This window comes from Musa acuminata, chromosome BXJ1-7 (genome assembly GCF_036884655.1).
Source record: "Musa acuminata AAA Group cultivar baxijiao chromosome BXJ1-7, Cavendish_Baxijiao_AAA, whole genome shotgun sequence".
Lineage (NCBI taxonomy): Eukaryota > Viridiplantae > Streptophyta > Magnoliopsida > Zingiberales > Musaceae > Musa > Musa acuminata.
In genome coordinates this window covers 43,338,243-43,350,418 of record NC_088333.1, presented here as the reverse complement: position 1 = coordinate 43,350,418, position 12,176 = coordinate 43,338,243, and the positions used below count along the sequence as shown (strand labels likewise).

The following is a 12,176-nucleotide window of genomic DNA, read 5'->3' as shown; positions in this document are numbered from 1 at the left end:
AGATAAAACTTTTAAGTTTATCAAATCATAAAAATATGATATATTAATTTTTTTAATAGTACTAAATCAATCAAAATCTTAATTAGAATAACCTAATTTACTTAAATCAAACTCAATTAAATTAGAGCATAATGACACCTATCTCAAATCCTTATCAAATTGATCTAGAACTATCCTAGATTGGTATAATATTAATTTCAATTCAGTCAAGTAGGCTTGAATCGAACAATGTGGAATCACCTTGAATCGACTTAAACTGATTAGATCAAAATTGTTTGATTTAGTTAATTAACAAGCTCAAACTAATAAATAAAAAAATAGATTATTTAGCATAGTGCTAGCCTAGATAAAATCGACCCACTTAAGCCTTGGATAGGTCATGTGCACTGAACATATCTATCCTAGGTAACAGGTCGGGCTAAGGTACAATAAGCTAGATAAAGGGGCAATGATACATCTAGCACCAGTTACGTAGCTAAGCAGGTCTAACTTCATGAGTTGGGCTAAGTCTCACTTATGAGTTGGGCTAAGCCTTAGCATTGAATTAAGCCACACATGATTCTTGTGTTAGGTTATGTATAGCCATACAAGTTAGGTCATGAGACCATATGGGTTAGGTTATGTTTAGTCACATGAGTTGAATCATATTTGGCAACATAAGGTAGGTTATGCTTGGCCATATGGTTACACCATACCTAGCCACATGGTTTATACTTAATCACATAGGTTGAGTTATGCTTAGCTACATAAGTTGAGTTGAAACTAGCTACATAAGTTAAGTCATGTCTAACCACATAGTTTAGATAATATTTTACTACGTCAGTTATATTATGCTTGACCACATATGTTAGGTCATACTTGACCATATGGGTTGAGCTAGTCTGATCGACAAACTTAACTTTGGTCTAACCCTAATTTACTCTTTTTTTATGAAATTAGATTTTAATATTTTTTTAGAGGTACTTAAAATTTTATAAAATAATAATTAACGTCAAATCCATTCCTTTTGATAATTTAACTAATTTAACTTAATGATTCTAAATTTAAAACTAATTAAATCATAAAAATTTATAAAACATAAATATGTCAAATTAAATGAATTAAATATATTATTAAATTAACTAATTATTCTAACATCATAATTCAATGATCATGATTTATTAATCATAAAATTTTAAAATTAAAATATTATTATATAACATATAAATTATAATAATTATAATATCAAAATATTAAAATTAAATTAAAACTAATAAGAAAAGAATAAAAGATCCGCCCCGCAATCCTCCACTTGGTGAGGAATGAAAATGGGGAGAGCCCCCTTTGTGAGATCTCCGAAGGTAAACAATAATTTAATTTTAATTTTAATTTTAATTTTATATAATATTTATTTTTGATTCACACATAAAAAAAATAAAATTTAAACTATTTACTTTCTGAAAATCATATCGTTCATCAAAAATAAAATAATTAATAATTTAATTCATTGACAAAATTTCTAACATGTCCTTATGATTAAAGAAATCAATTTTAATAATTTCTTTAACCCTACTACACAAATAATTAAGTTAATAATTTAAATAAAATAAAAAATTATAAATGATAATTTATTTTATAATAAGAGAGAGAAAAAAAGTTCATGGAATGTAATTATGCAGCATGTCCAATCTCGATTCTCAGACGTGGAGATATTATCGATAATCCTTTTTAAAGGAAATAATTTCCAATAGAAACCGTCACATGTTTTCAAGTGTCCATGATAAAATCCTCTCTTCGAAGCAACACATAAGTGAGACGTTCTTGTACGCCTTTATATACACCTCTGTCTCTCTCTCTCTCCCCCTGCCACAGTTCCCTACCGCCATGGGCAACCTCAACGTCAGCCTCTTTCTCAGCCTCGCTCTCCTGCTATCCGTGTTCCCTTACAAAGGTCATCCTTCATCTTAGCTCTATGTCCCTTCCAAGCAAACTGGTTTCGAAATATATATTGACTGGTTTCTCGACGCCTGCATGCAGGAGCATCGCACAACGGAACGCCCTCCAATGACGATTACGTACCTGTCTCTCCCGTCCAATATCGAGCTGTCGCCGGCGGCATTCTGTCGGAGCCGGCCAAGGTGTGCGCGGATTGCACGTGTTGTGCCGGCGGTGATCGGAGCAAATGCCAGACAATGAAGTGTTGTCACCAAATCAAATGCAACCTGCCCGGCAAGCCATTCGGATATTGCTCGTTTACGCCTGTAACCTGCGACTGCAACAACTGTGAGTGACATGATTCAGATGGGCGAGATGGGGAAGATCAAACGTTGCTTTTTTCTTCTCTCTGTGTTGCATGATTATTATGCACCTTTAATGCTTGGTTGGTATCCACTTAGTTGGTGGTATGTCGGTGAATAAAATTTACCCTATGTTGCGGTATTTTGGCACTTTTTATTCTGTCGTTACTAGAAAATTTATCTTAACATGGGTGAAATCCCAATTAAGCTATATATATATATATATATATATATATATATATATATAAAAGTCATGACGAGATTCTCCTTATATCAAATACTATATCGATTTTGATACCAAATATCAAGTTAATTGACCTATTTTGGTTCGAACTATTGATCAAAATATTTAAACTGAAGTCAATAATATACTTATCAAGTCATTATAAGTCAATCTTAATAATATCCACTTCCGATATTGACATATATCGGATTCATATTTGAGATATACTCATGCCATCCGTGTGATTTGCATACGAGGCATGAGACCAAAATGATATCCAATGTCCAATTCATGATATGGATCCATGCACAGCCACCAGAGTTGCTTTGCATGTTGTCCTGCCCAAAGAAACCATCATATTTAGAATTTGATAGGTGATGATTGTAGCACCAATGTTCCTATCAGAGTCAAGGTGATGAGTGTAGTACCTGTCTTTCCCGTTCAACACCAAGCTGCCGCCGACGTGAACAGCGCCTTCAAAAGGACGTTGAAGGTGTGCTCGGATTGCGAGTGTTGTGCCCGCGGTGACCAGAGCAAATGCCAGACACTGTAGTGTTGCTACCAAATCAAATGCAATCAGGACCAGCCATACGGCTACTGCTCGCATAATCCGATATCCTGCGACTGCAACGACTTCAAATGAGAGAATGCACTCCTTCCGCCTGTGGAGATGGGGAAGACCAAACATTGCCTTTTCTTCTCTTTGTTAGCCGCAGTCAACGTACGATTGTTATGCACTTTGATTCTTGATTGGCATCCACTTAATTGGTAGTATTTTGGTGAAGAGTATTTAGCCTATGTTGCAGTATTTTGGTACTTTTGTTACTATAAAACTTATCTTAAATATAGAGTGCCGCTTGGCATCCATATTAAGCTACAAATGTGCGATCAAAATAAGAGAAAATAAATAGCCATGCAAAATTTGATGTGACATTAAGGGAAAACCAAAAATTTTGTCTGTGCTGTTTCTCTTACGATTTCTGTCTTTACTCAATTTGTTATTTGTCATTTTGTCGTTGGAAGAGATTAGAGAAGTCTATGTATTCTGTTTTTTTTTTTAGAGAGGAAATGTTTCTAACTTGGTACTCAACTCAAATTTACCTACTTCCCATTTTTCTCTTAATATTATTTATTTCATATTTTGATTTCATTAGTGCTGGAACATCTCCAAGATTTTTCCACAATGCTCAGAGGATCTTGACCGATCGTATGTTCGATTTTGGTTATTCAGTCAACTAGATTGACTGAATCACTCAAGATATTTTATTATATTTATCATATTAAGAGGGGGCATGTATATTACATGTTTAAATAAATATATGATGAAAATAGTAACAACATGTGTGTATCTTCAAAATATCATAAAAAAAATCTTTAATATTTATGAAACATATACAAATATCAACAACAACCTAAAATGAAATGATAACGTATCATCAATTTATTATATAATTTATATATTAGAAAATAATAATAATTCTTATATAGTAAATAAAATCATCTATCAATCACATACAATACATCTCAATGATATATATAATGATGAGATAATAAATAAATAAATAAATATATATATATATATATATATATTACACCCGATGGTGGTGCACTCTTCTAACAATGGTTGGAGAGATGTATTTTGTCGGATGAATTCCTAACAATAGCGGATAGAGAGAACCCACATCGCACTTTCGATAGAGGAATGAGTGATATCCCTTACTCGCCCAAGTGGGGATATGTTCTTCATAATTGCAAATGAAAGAATTATCTAATTATCATGTTTGACAGCCTGTTAATCCTTAATGAGAATCATCCTATTTGCCCTCGGTAGAGAAATATAATCAGTCATGATCATTTATTTACATTCATTCATTTATGTATTCAAGAAATAGTATGATAAAATATTATGAGGGACCATGCTTAATATATGATTTGCTAGACTATGTTCATTGATACTCCACATTATAATGGATTTATAGTTTTTTTCATAGTTTCCACTTCAACGTGGATCACTTAATAAAGTCACATATATTACATAATAACAATCACATCAATATCATCAATTTAAACAAAAAAAAGAGAAAACTAATAATTATTTTCAAATAACATATTTAGATAAAACTTTGAAGTTTATCAAATCACAAAGACCTAACTGACTTAGACCAAACTTAATTCAAGATATAACAAAACTACTCTCAAATTCTTATAGAACTAGTTTGAATTCACCTTAGATTGATCTAATATTGATTTCAATTAGGTCTAGTGGGCTTAAATTGATTATATTGGTTTGGAATTACCTTGGATCAGCTTCAATTCATCAAACATGTCTGATTTATTTAATTAATAATCTCAATTCAATAAAAAGAGAGAAAATTATATTATGTCGTATAATATTAGCCTAGATCGATTCAACTCACTTAAGCTTTGGACGAGTCACGTGTGTTATATATACCTATCCAAGGTAGCAGGATAGGTTGAGGGATAAAGGGGGCCAACAATTAATTGAACTACAGTCACATAACTAAGTAGGCCTAGCTTCGGGGCTTGGCTAAGCCTTACCATCAAACTAGGCTACACTTGACTCATGAGTTGAGTCACATAAAACTACATGAGTTGGGATATACCTAACCATATGGGCTGGTAGTGCTTAGCTACATGAGATGAATTATGTTTGGCCACATAAGATAAGTTTGGTCACATGGGTTACGTTATACCTAACCACATGGATTGCACTATACATGATCATATGAGCTAAGTCATATTTGGCTACATGGGGTTAGGTTATGCTTGATTATATGGTTGAGTTGAAACCGACTAGGGTCATACTTAACTACATTATTTCGATCATATTTTACCACATCAATTGGGTTATGTCTGACCACATAAGCTGATTTAGTTAATCAACTTAACTTAGGTCCGAATTTGATCAATCTTATTAAATTAGATTTTAATATTTTTAAAAATATTTTAAAATATTATAAAATAATAATTAACTTCAAATCTAATTTTTATAATTTAACTAATTTAGATTAATGATTCTAAATTTAAAACTAATTAAATCAAAAAAAATTGTAAAACATAAATATGTCTAATTTAATGAATTAAATCTATTATTAAATTAACTAATTATTCTAACATCATATTTTAATGATCATTATTTATTAATTATAAAATTTTTAAAATTAAATAGAAACTAATAGGAAAATAGTAGAGGATCCTCCGATTGTCATATTCAATGAAGAATGAAAGAGAGAGAGAGAGAGAGAGAGAGAGAGAGAGAGTCCGGCTCTTCCCAAAAGATAAATAATTATTTTATTTTTATAAAATTAAATTTTTAATTATTTATTTTCTAAAAATCACATCATTTATGAAAACTAAATTAATTAGTATTTTAAATAATTAATAAATTTTCTAACATGTCCATTTGATTAAGAAAATCAATCTTAATCATTTCTTTAACCCTACTAAATAAATAATGACGTTACTAATTTAAATAAAATAACAAATTATATATGAAAATTTAATTTATATTAAGAGAGAAAAAAAATCATCGAATATAATTATGCATCATGTCCAACTTAGATTGTGAGACGTGGAGATATTATAGACAACCCTTTTTAAGGTATTAATATCCAATAGAAACTGCCACTTGTCTTCGAATCCCCATAATAAAATAAAGCCCCACTTTAAACCCTCCTCTCTTCGAAGCAACGCATAGTGAGACGTTCTTGTACGCCTATATATACACCTCTCTCTCTCCCCCACCTGCACAGTTTCCTACCGCCATGGGCAACCTCATCGTCAGCTTCTTTCTCATCCTCGCTTTCCTGCTCTCCGTCTTCCCTCACAAAGTCATCCTTCGTCTCATCTCTATGTCCCTTCCAAGTATATATTGACTGGTTTCTCAACGCCTGCATGCAGGAGCATCGCACAACGGAACGCCCCCCATTGAAGACTACGTACCTGTCTCTCCCGTCCAACATCGAGCTGTCGCCGGCGGCATTCTGTCGGACCCGGCCAAGGTGTGCTCGGATTGCACGTGTTGTGCCGGCGATGACCGGAGCAAATGCCAGACAATGAAGTGTTGTCACCAAATCAAATGCAACCAGCCCGGCAAGCCATTCGGCCATTGCTCGTTTACGCTTATATCCTGCGACTGCAACAACTGTGAATGACAGGATTCAGATGGGCGAGATGGGGAAGATCAAACGTTGTTTTTTTCCTTCTCTCTGTGAGCAGCAGTCACGCATGATTATTATGCACTTTGATGTTTGATTGACATCCACTTAGTTGGTGGTATGTTGGCGAATAATATTTAGCCTATGTTGAGGTATTTTGGCACTTTCTTTGTCCTCAAATAAATAAGGAATCGATCGTATATAATATTTTAAAGAGTTTTTTTTATGTTCATAAATCATGTGAACCGAAAACAAATGTTAGCTAATTCAAAATTGACGTATATAATTAGGCATATGTTGCGTAGGTGGGTGCCCGAGTTTAGATATTTGGCAACATCATTACTGATTTCTTTCCGTGTTTAGATATTTTGATTGTTGTCATTGTTATGGTGGGTGGCCGAGTGAAGAAAATATTGATTAGGATCTTTGACTATTCATCTCGGACGGTCGACTTACTTTAACGTAGAAGAGATTTTATTGGAACCCAACGTGGGTTATCGTATCGAGTGGGGTGCACATAGAAATATACTACTACATGACCGGAAGACGTAGAAATTAATGTGATATTTTTAAGAGGGTGTTGATACCCAATTCGTAACTCCAATACGTGGGAATCACCTCCCGTCTCTCCCTATATATTCTCCCTCTCTCTCTCTCTCTCTCTCTCTCTCTCTTTACAGTTTCCGACCGCCATGGGAAACTTCAACGTTGGCCTCTTTCTCATCCTCGCTCTCTTGCTCTCCGCCCTTCCCCACAAAGGTCATCCTTCATCCCATCTCCATGTCGCTTCCAAGTATGTACTGACTGGTTTCTAAACGCCTGATGCAGGAGCGGACGATTACGTACCTGTCTCTCCCGTCGAACACCGAGCTGTCGCCGACGTGATCAGCGCTGTCCACGAGGAGACGAAGGTGTGCTCGGATTGCACGTGTTGTGCAATCAGTGACCCGAGCAAATGCTCGACAAGGAAGTGTTGTTACCAAATCAAATGCAACCAGGACAAGCCGTTCGGCCATTGCTCGTATAAGCCGATATCCTGCAACTGCAACAACTGTAAATGAGAGGATGCAGATGGGCGAGACGGGGGGAAGATCAAACGTTGCCTTTTTCTTCTCTCTGTGAGCGGCAGTCACGCACGATTATTGTGCACTTTAATGCTCGATCGGTTTCCACTTAGTTGGTGGTTTGTCGATGAATAATATTTAGCCTATGTTGCGGTGTTTTGGCACTTTATTCTGTCGTTACTAGAAAATTTATCTTAAATATGGAGTGCTGGTTGAAATCCCAACTAAGCTAAAAATAAGGCGATATGATGTTGAACTAAGATCTCTTTTTGCAAAAAATTCACCAAAAATAACATATATATACATATTCGAAGTCAAAGTCAAAGTCAAACAAACACATGCTGACCACCAACGTTGCTTGCAACTGCACTCTTCCGAGGGTGAAGAAGGGTGAGATGGAAAGAGGCTTTTCTCCATTTTCTATTAAATGAGGAATCAGTAGTATGTTTTATTTTGAAGAGTTTTAACGTTAATAAATCATGTGAATGGAAAATAAATATTAGTTCATGCAACATTGACGCATACTATTAGGCATATGTTACACGGATTTGATTCATGTTCGTCATCTGGCTCGTGCCATCTCTGTGATTTGCATAGGATATCCAATGTCTCTACCACAAATGTATATCTTAATGATTCATGATATGGATCCACGCACTGCCACCAGATTTGCTTTGCATGTTGCCCTATCCAAAAGGAACCCCTATATTTAAAATTTGATAGGTGATGATGACAGCACCAATGTTATAATATATATGAATGAGTTTAATGTGATAGATTTTATTTGAAAGATATACATGATTCAGATGCCTAGGGATGGAAATATTGAACTCTAGTCATGGAGATAGAACAAGTTGAAGAATTATAAAAATCAGATTACATATACTGAGTTTAATCACAACTTATAAGATTAAGATTTTAGGTTGAAAACTAGAAAAAACATGCTCGCCCTCCGCTGTTACCTCTCAGGTTTCTGCTAATGACAACACCGATGATTTAAATAGAACAAGAGGTCATAAATCCCTCTATATCGTCTCGGCTACATCAATCTTTTATGAGCGAGCTTCGAGTTTTATGTGCGCAATATCACCAACGAGTAATAACGAAACCTTCCTAGGATATCGGTCCCGCAATATCTTTCTTGATTCGTCGGTCATATTTGTCAGGACTTACACTGCTGTTTGCTCCACTATGGAAATTATGGATCCCAAATCATTCGAGGTTGGTCATGATCAATCAACAGATATAGGCTTGATCAAGACGTCAATTGATTTTTTGCCATCAGTAAGTATATGAATCATCTTAGGCTTGACCAAGTTAATACCCAATTCATAACTACACGTATGACAACAAAACATGGGTTAAGAACACCAAAAAAGTATGATTAACCTGCCGGTAATCATGTAGGAGATTGTAGATGATCGTAATGCTCCAATATATGGCCACCAGTATCTAAATCTCCATTTTGAGGAAAAAGGTGATAAGTATATGATCATATAATAAGACCTACCTTAAACACTCTCATCAAAGGAGACCATCCTCTACCTACATGTATAAGTATCTTTCTCTCTCTCTCTCCCCCTCCATAGTTTCTATCCACCATGGGCAACCTGAACACCAACCTCGTTCTGATGCTGGCTCTTCTACTCTCGCCTCGTCCCCTCAAAGGTCAACCTTCTTCTGATTCCACGTCCATGGCTTTGCATCCACTGACTCACTTCTTGTTCCGTGCATGCATGCAGGAGCATCGGACACTGAAAAGAAGTCCGATGCTGAGTACGTTCCTGTCACTCCTGTAGAGTACCGGCCTGTCGCCGACGTGCCAGGCGGCGTGCGGGCTGCTTACAAGCAGTGCTCGGATTGCCGGTGTTGTTCCGCCACCGACCAAAGCAAATGCGAGACCACCAAGTGTTGCTACGAACTCATCTGCAACGAGGCCGTCAATCCAGCCGCCAACTGCTCGTTTAAGCCGACGGCCTGCAACTGCAACAACTGCAATTGAGAGCATGAGCTCTTCCGCTGGTGCAGATCGGTGAGATGGGAATGGCTATAAGAGGACTTTGGACGTGGACGCATGGTTTTTGTATCCGCTAATAAGAGGAGACAGTATAGCAATAAAAGTGAACTTTTACGGGACTTCTCTCTCAACAATTTTATTGATTTTTAAATGCTGCAAAAACCTCTGAATTTTATTTAGTAGAAAATAGACTTAATTTCCAAGGATAATATTTAGCACTACGAATTCGTGTGACTAAAAATATATAGCTCTAACATTTTCTTTTTCTGTTTCATGGCGACAACAATGTTTGTCAAAACACAATTCATTCTATGATGAAAAAAATGCCATGTATGATTCAGATCTGATACCACGTCAGAATTAAATTGAGATTAAGTACCAATTTAATCTCACAGTCGTAAATCCAAAGACCGGAGAAGAAAAAGAAAAATGCCAAAAGTATGATTAAACCAACAGTGATGAAAGGGTGAAACAATGTAGGCACTGTGAGAACATTGTCAATGACCATTTCAAGAGGTGCATGAAGATGCTACCATTCTCCAATCTTGAAACTGTGAAAGGTTCACGTAATATTCTTTGATTTGGATTTCTCTCTTTGGATTTTTCTCTGATGTGTATCTTATCCTATAATAAAGAACTGCCTTAAATGCACTCTCTTCCGATCGGTGGCGGAACAACATCGGCAGTCCGAGAGCTGCTTGTAAGCACCCAGCACGCCGCCGGGCACGTCGGCTATCGGCCAGTATTCGGCAGGAGCAATAGGTACATACTCAGCATTGGAGATCGTTTTAGTGTCGATTACACGCATGCATCCACCGAGAAATGAGTCGGTACATAAAGCTACAACCAAAAGAAACGAAGGAGACTTGGAACGGACATTACATCAGATGAAGGATGACCTTTGAAGAGAGAGCAGAAAGTATCTGAGATGACAGATGCTCCTTGTGAAGAAGGTGCTGATAATGCCCGATAGATATGGCCACAAGAGGGGACGAGTATTTGATCTTAGAACAAAGATCTACTTTGCATACTCCTTTGAAACCAAAAGAAGGAAGACAAAGGGAGATGCTTCTATACCTATATATATCTCTGTCTCTCTCCCCCTCATACAGATACCAACCAACCATCATGGGTAACCTCAACGCCAACCTCGTTCTGCTGATGCTGGCTCTCCTGCTCTCTGCTCTTCCCCTCAAAGGTCATCCTTCACATCTGATCTGATGTCTATTTCAAATCTCCTCCCTTTCTTTTAGTTGTAACATTATATACGGACTCATTTCTCGGTGTACGTATGCAGGAGCATCCAACACTGATGAGTACATACCTGTGACTCCCGTCAAGTACTTGACTCTGGCCAATGTGCCCGGCGGTGTGCTGGCCGGTTACAATCAGTGCTCGGACTGCCGGTGTTGTTCCGCCAACAACCCGAGCAACTGCGTGACGACAAAGTGTTGCTACAAGTTGATCTGCCACGAGGCCACCAATCCAGCGGCCATATGCTCGTATAGGCCGGTGGCCTGCCACTGCGACAACTGCATTTGAGGGCATGCGCTCTTCCGCCGGTGCAGATTGGAATGACTAAAAGACGACTTTGGACCGGCATGATTTATGTATCCGCTTATAAAAGTGGCTGCTAGCATTTATGGCAAAGAATGACAATAACAGAGACCATTTTAATAGGACTTGTAGCTCAAATGACATCCCAAAATATGCCAAGTTCAATGATCAAATGGCTGATATACTCGTGCACATGCAGGCCAAGACTCATACGATCTACAATCCGTCAGTTTCGGATCCCTCACTTTCTCTTAGCTCTATCCTATTTCTCCTCATAATTACATATATAAAGTATTATATAATCAAAAACTCAGATACCGCAACAGGTTGGACTGCTTTTGTTTCTTACGGTACATCGAGCTACTAATATAAGAGAAAGTCTTGACGCTCTGCTTCTGCTTTGTATCGCCCGTCACTGCTGTCTGCAACTGTTCACCTGAAGCAACTCTAAAAGGCACCGTGTGATCACAACTAATCAAAGTAGTACTATCATGAAGACACATCCACGGTGAAGTTCCTTTAGAACATCGCAAAGCAGCCATAGAAATCCTCAAGTCAATGTTAACCTTGTTTGAGCAATTCCTTCATTCGGGGAATATTGCCCAGTGAAACCGGTTAATCTGTAGATTGTAGCTTCTGTGCCTCCACTGCGATGACTCTCTGTAAAGTAGTATATGTTATCACCAAAGCACCATCTTACCTTGGAAGCAATAGAGAGACAAAGCATTAGTAGTGTAGAAAATCAACCAAAAGCACATGATCATAAGCAAAGATATGAATGAATCGATTCACTTATCAAAGTAGGAATATCATGAAAACATATTTATGGTAAAGAAGTTCTTTCTTTCCAGCCAGCACAGA

The 12,176-nt window shown here is 36.8% G+C and overlaps 1 protein-coding gene across 1 annotated transcript; it reads left to right on the top strand.

Annotated features, from left to right (window-relative positions):
* Positions 1–10,886: 10,886 nt before the first annotated feature.
* On the top strand, positions 10,887–11,300 carry LOC135679789 (uncharacterized). The gene is made up of 2 exons (XM_065193772.1): positions 10,887–10,956; positions 11,056–11,300. The coding sequence occupies exons 1-2, from the start codon at positions 10,887–10,889 to the stop codon at positions 11,298–11,300; spliced, it is 315 nt and encodes a 104-aa protein (XP_065049844.1).
* The last annotated feature ends 876 nt before the right edge of the window (positions 11,301–12,176 follow it).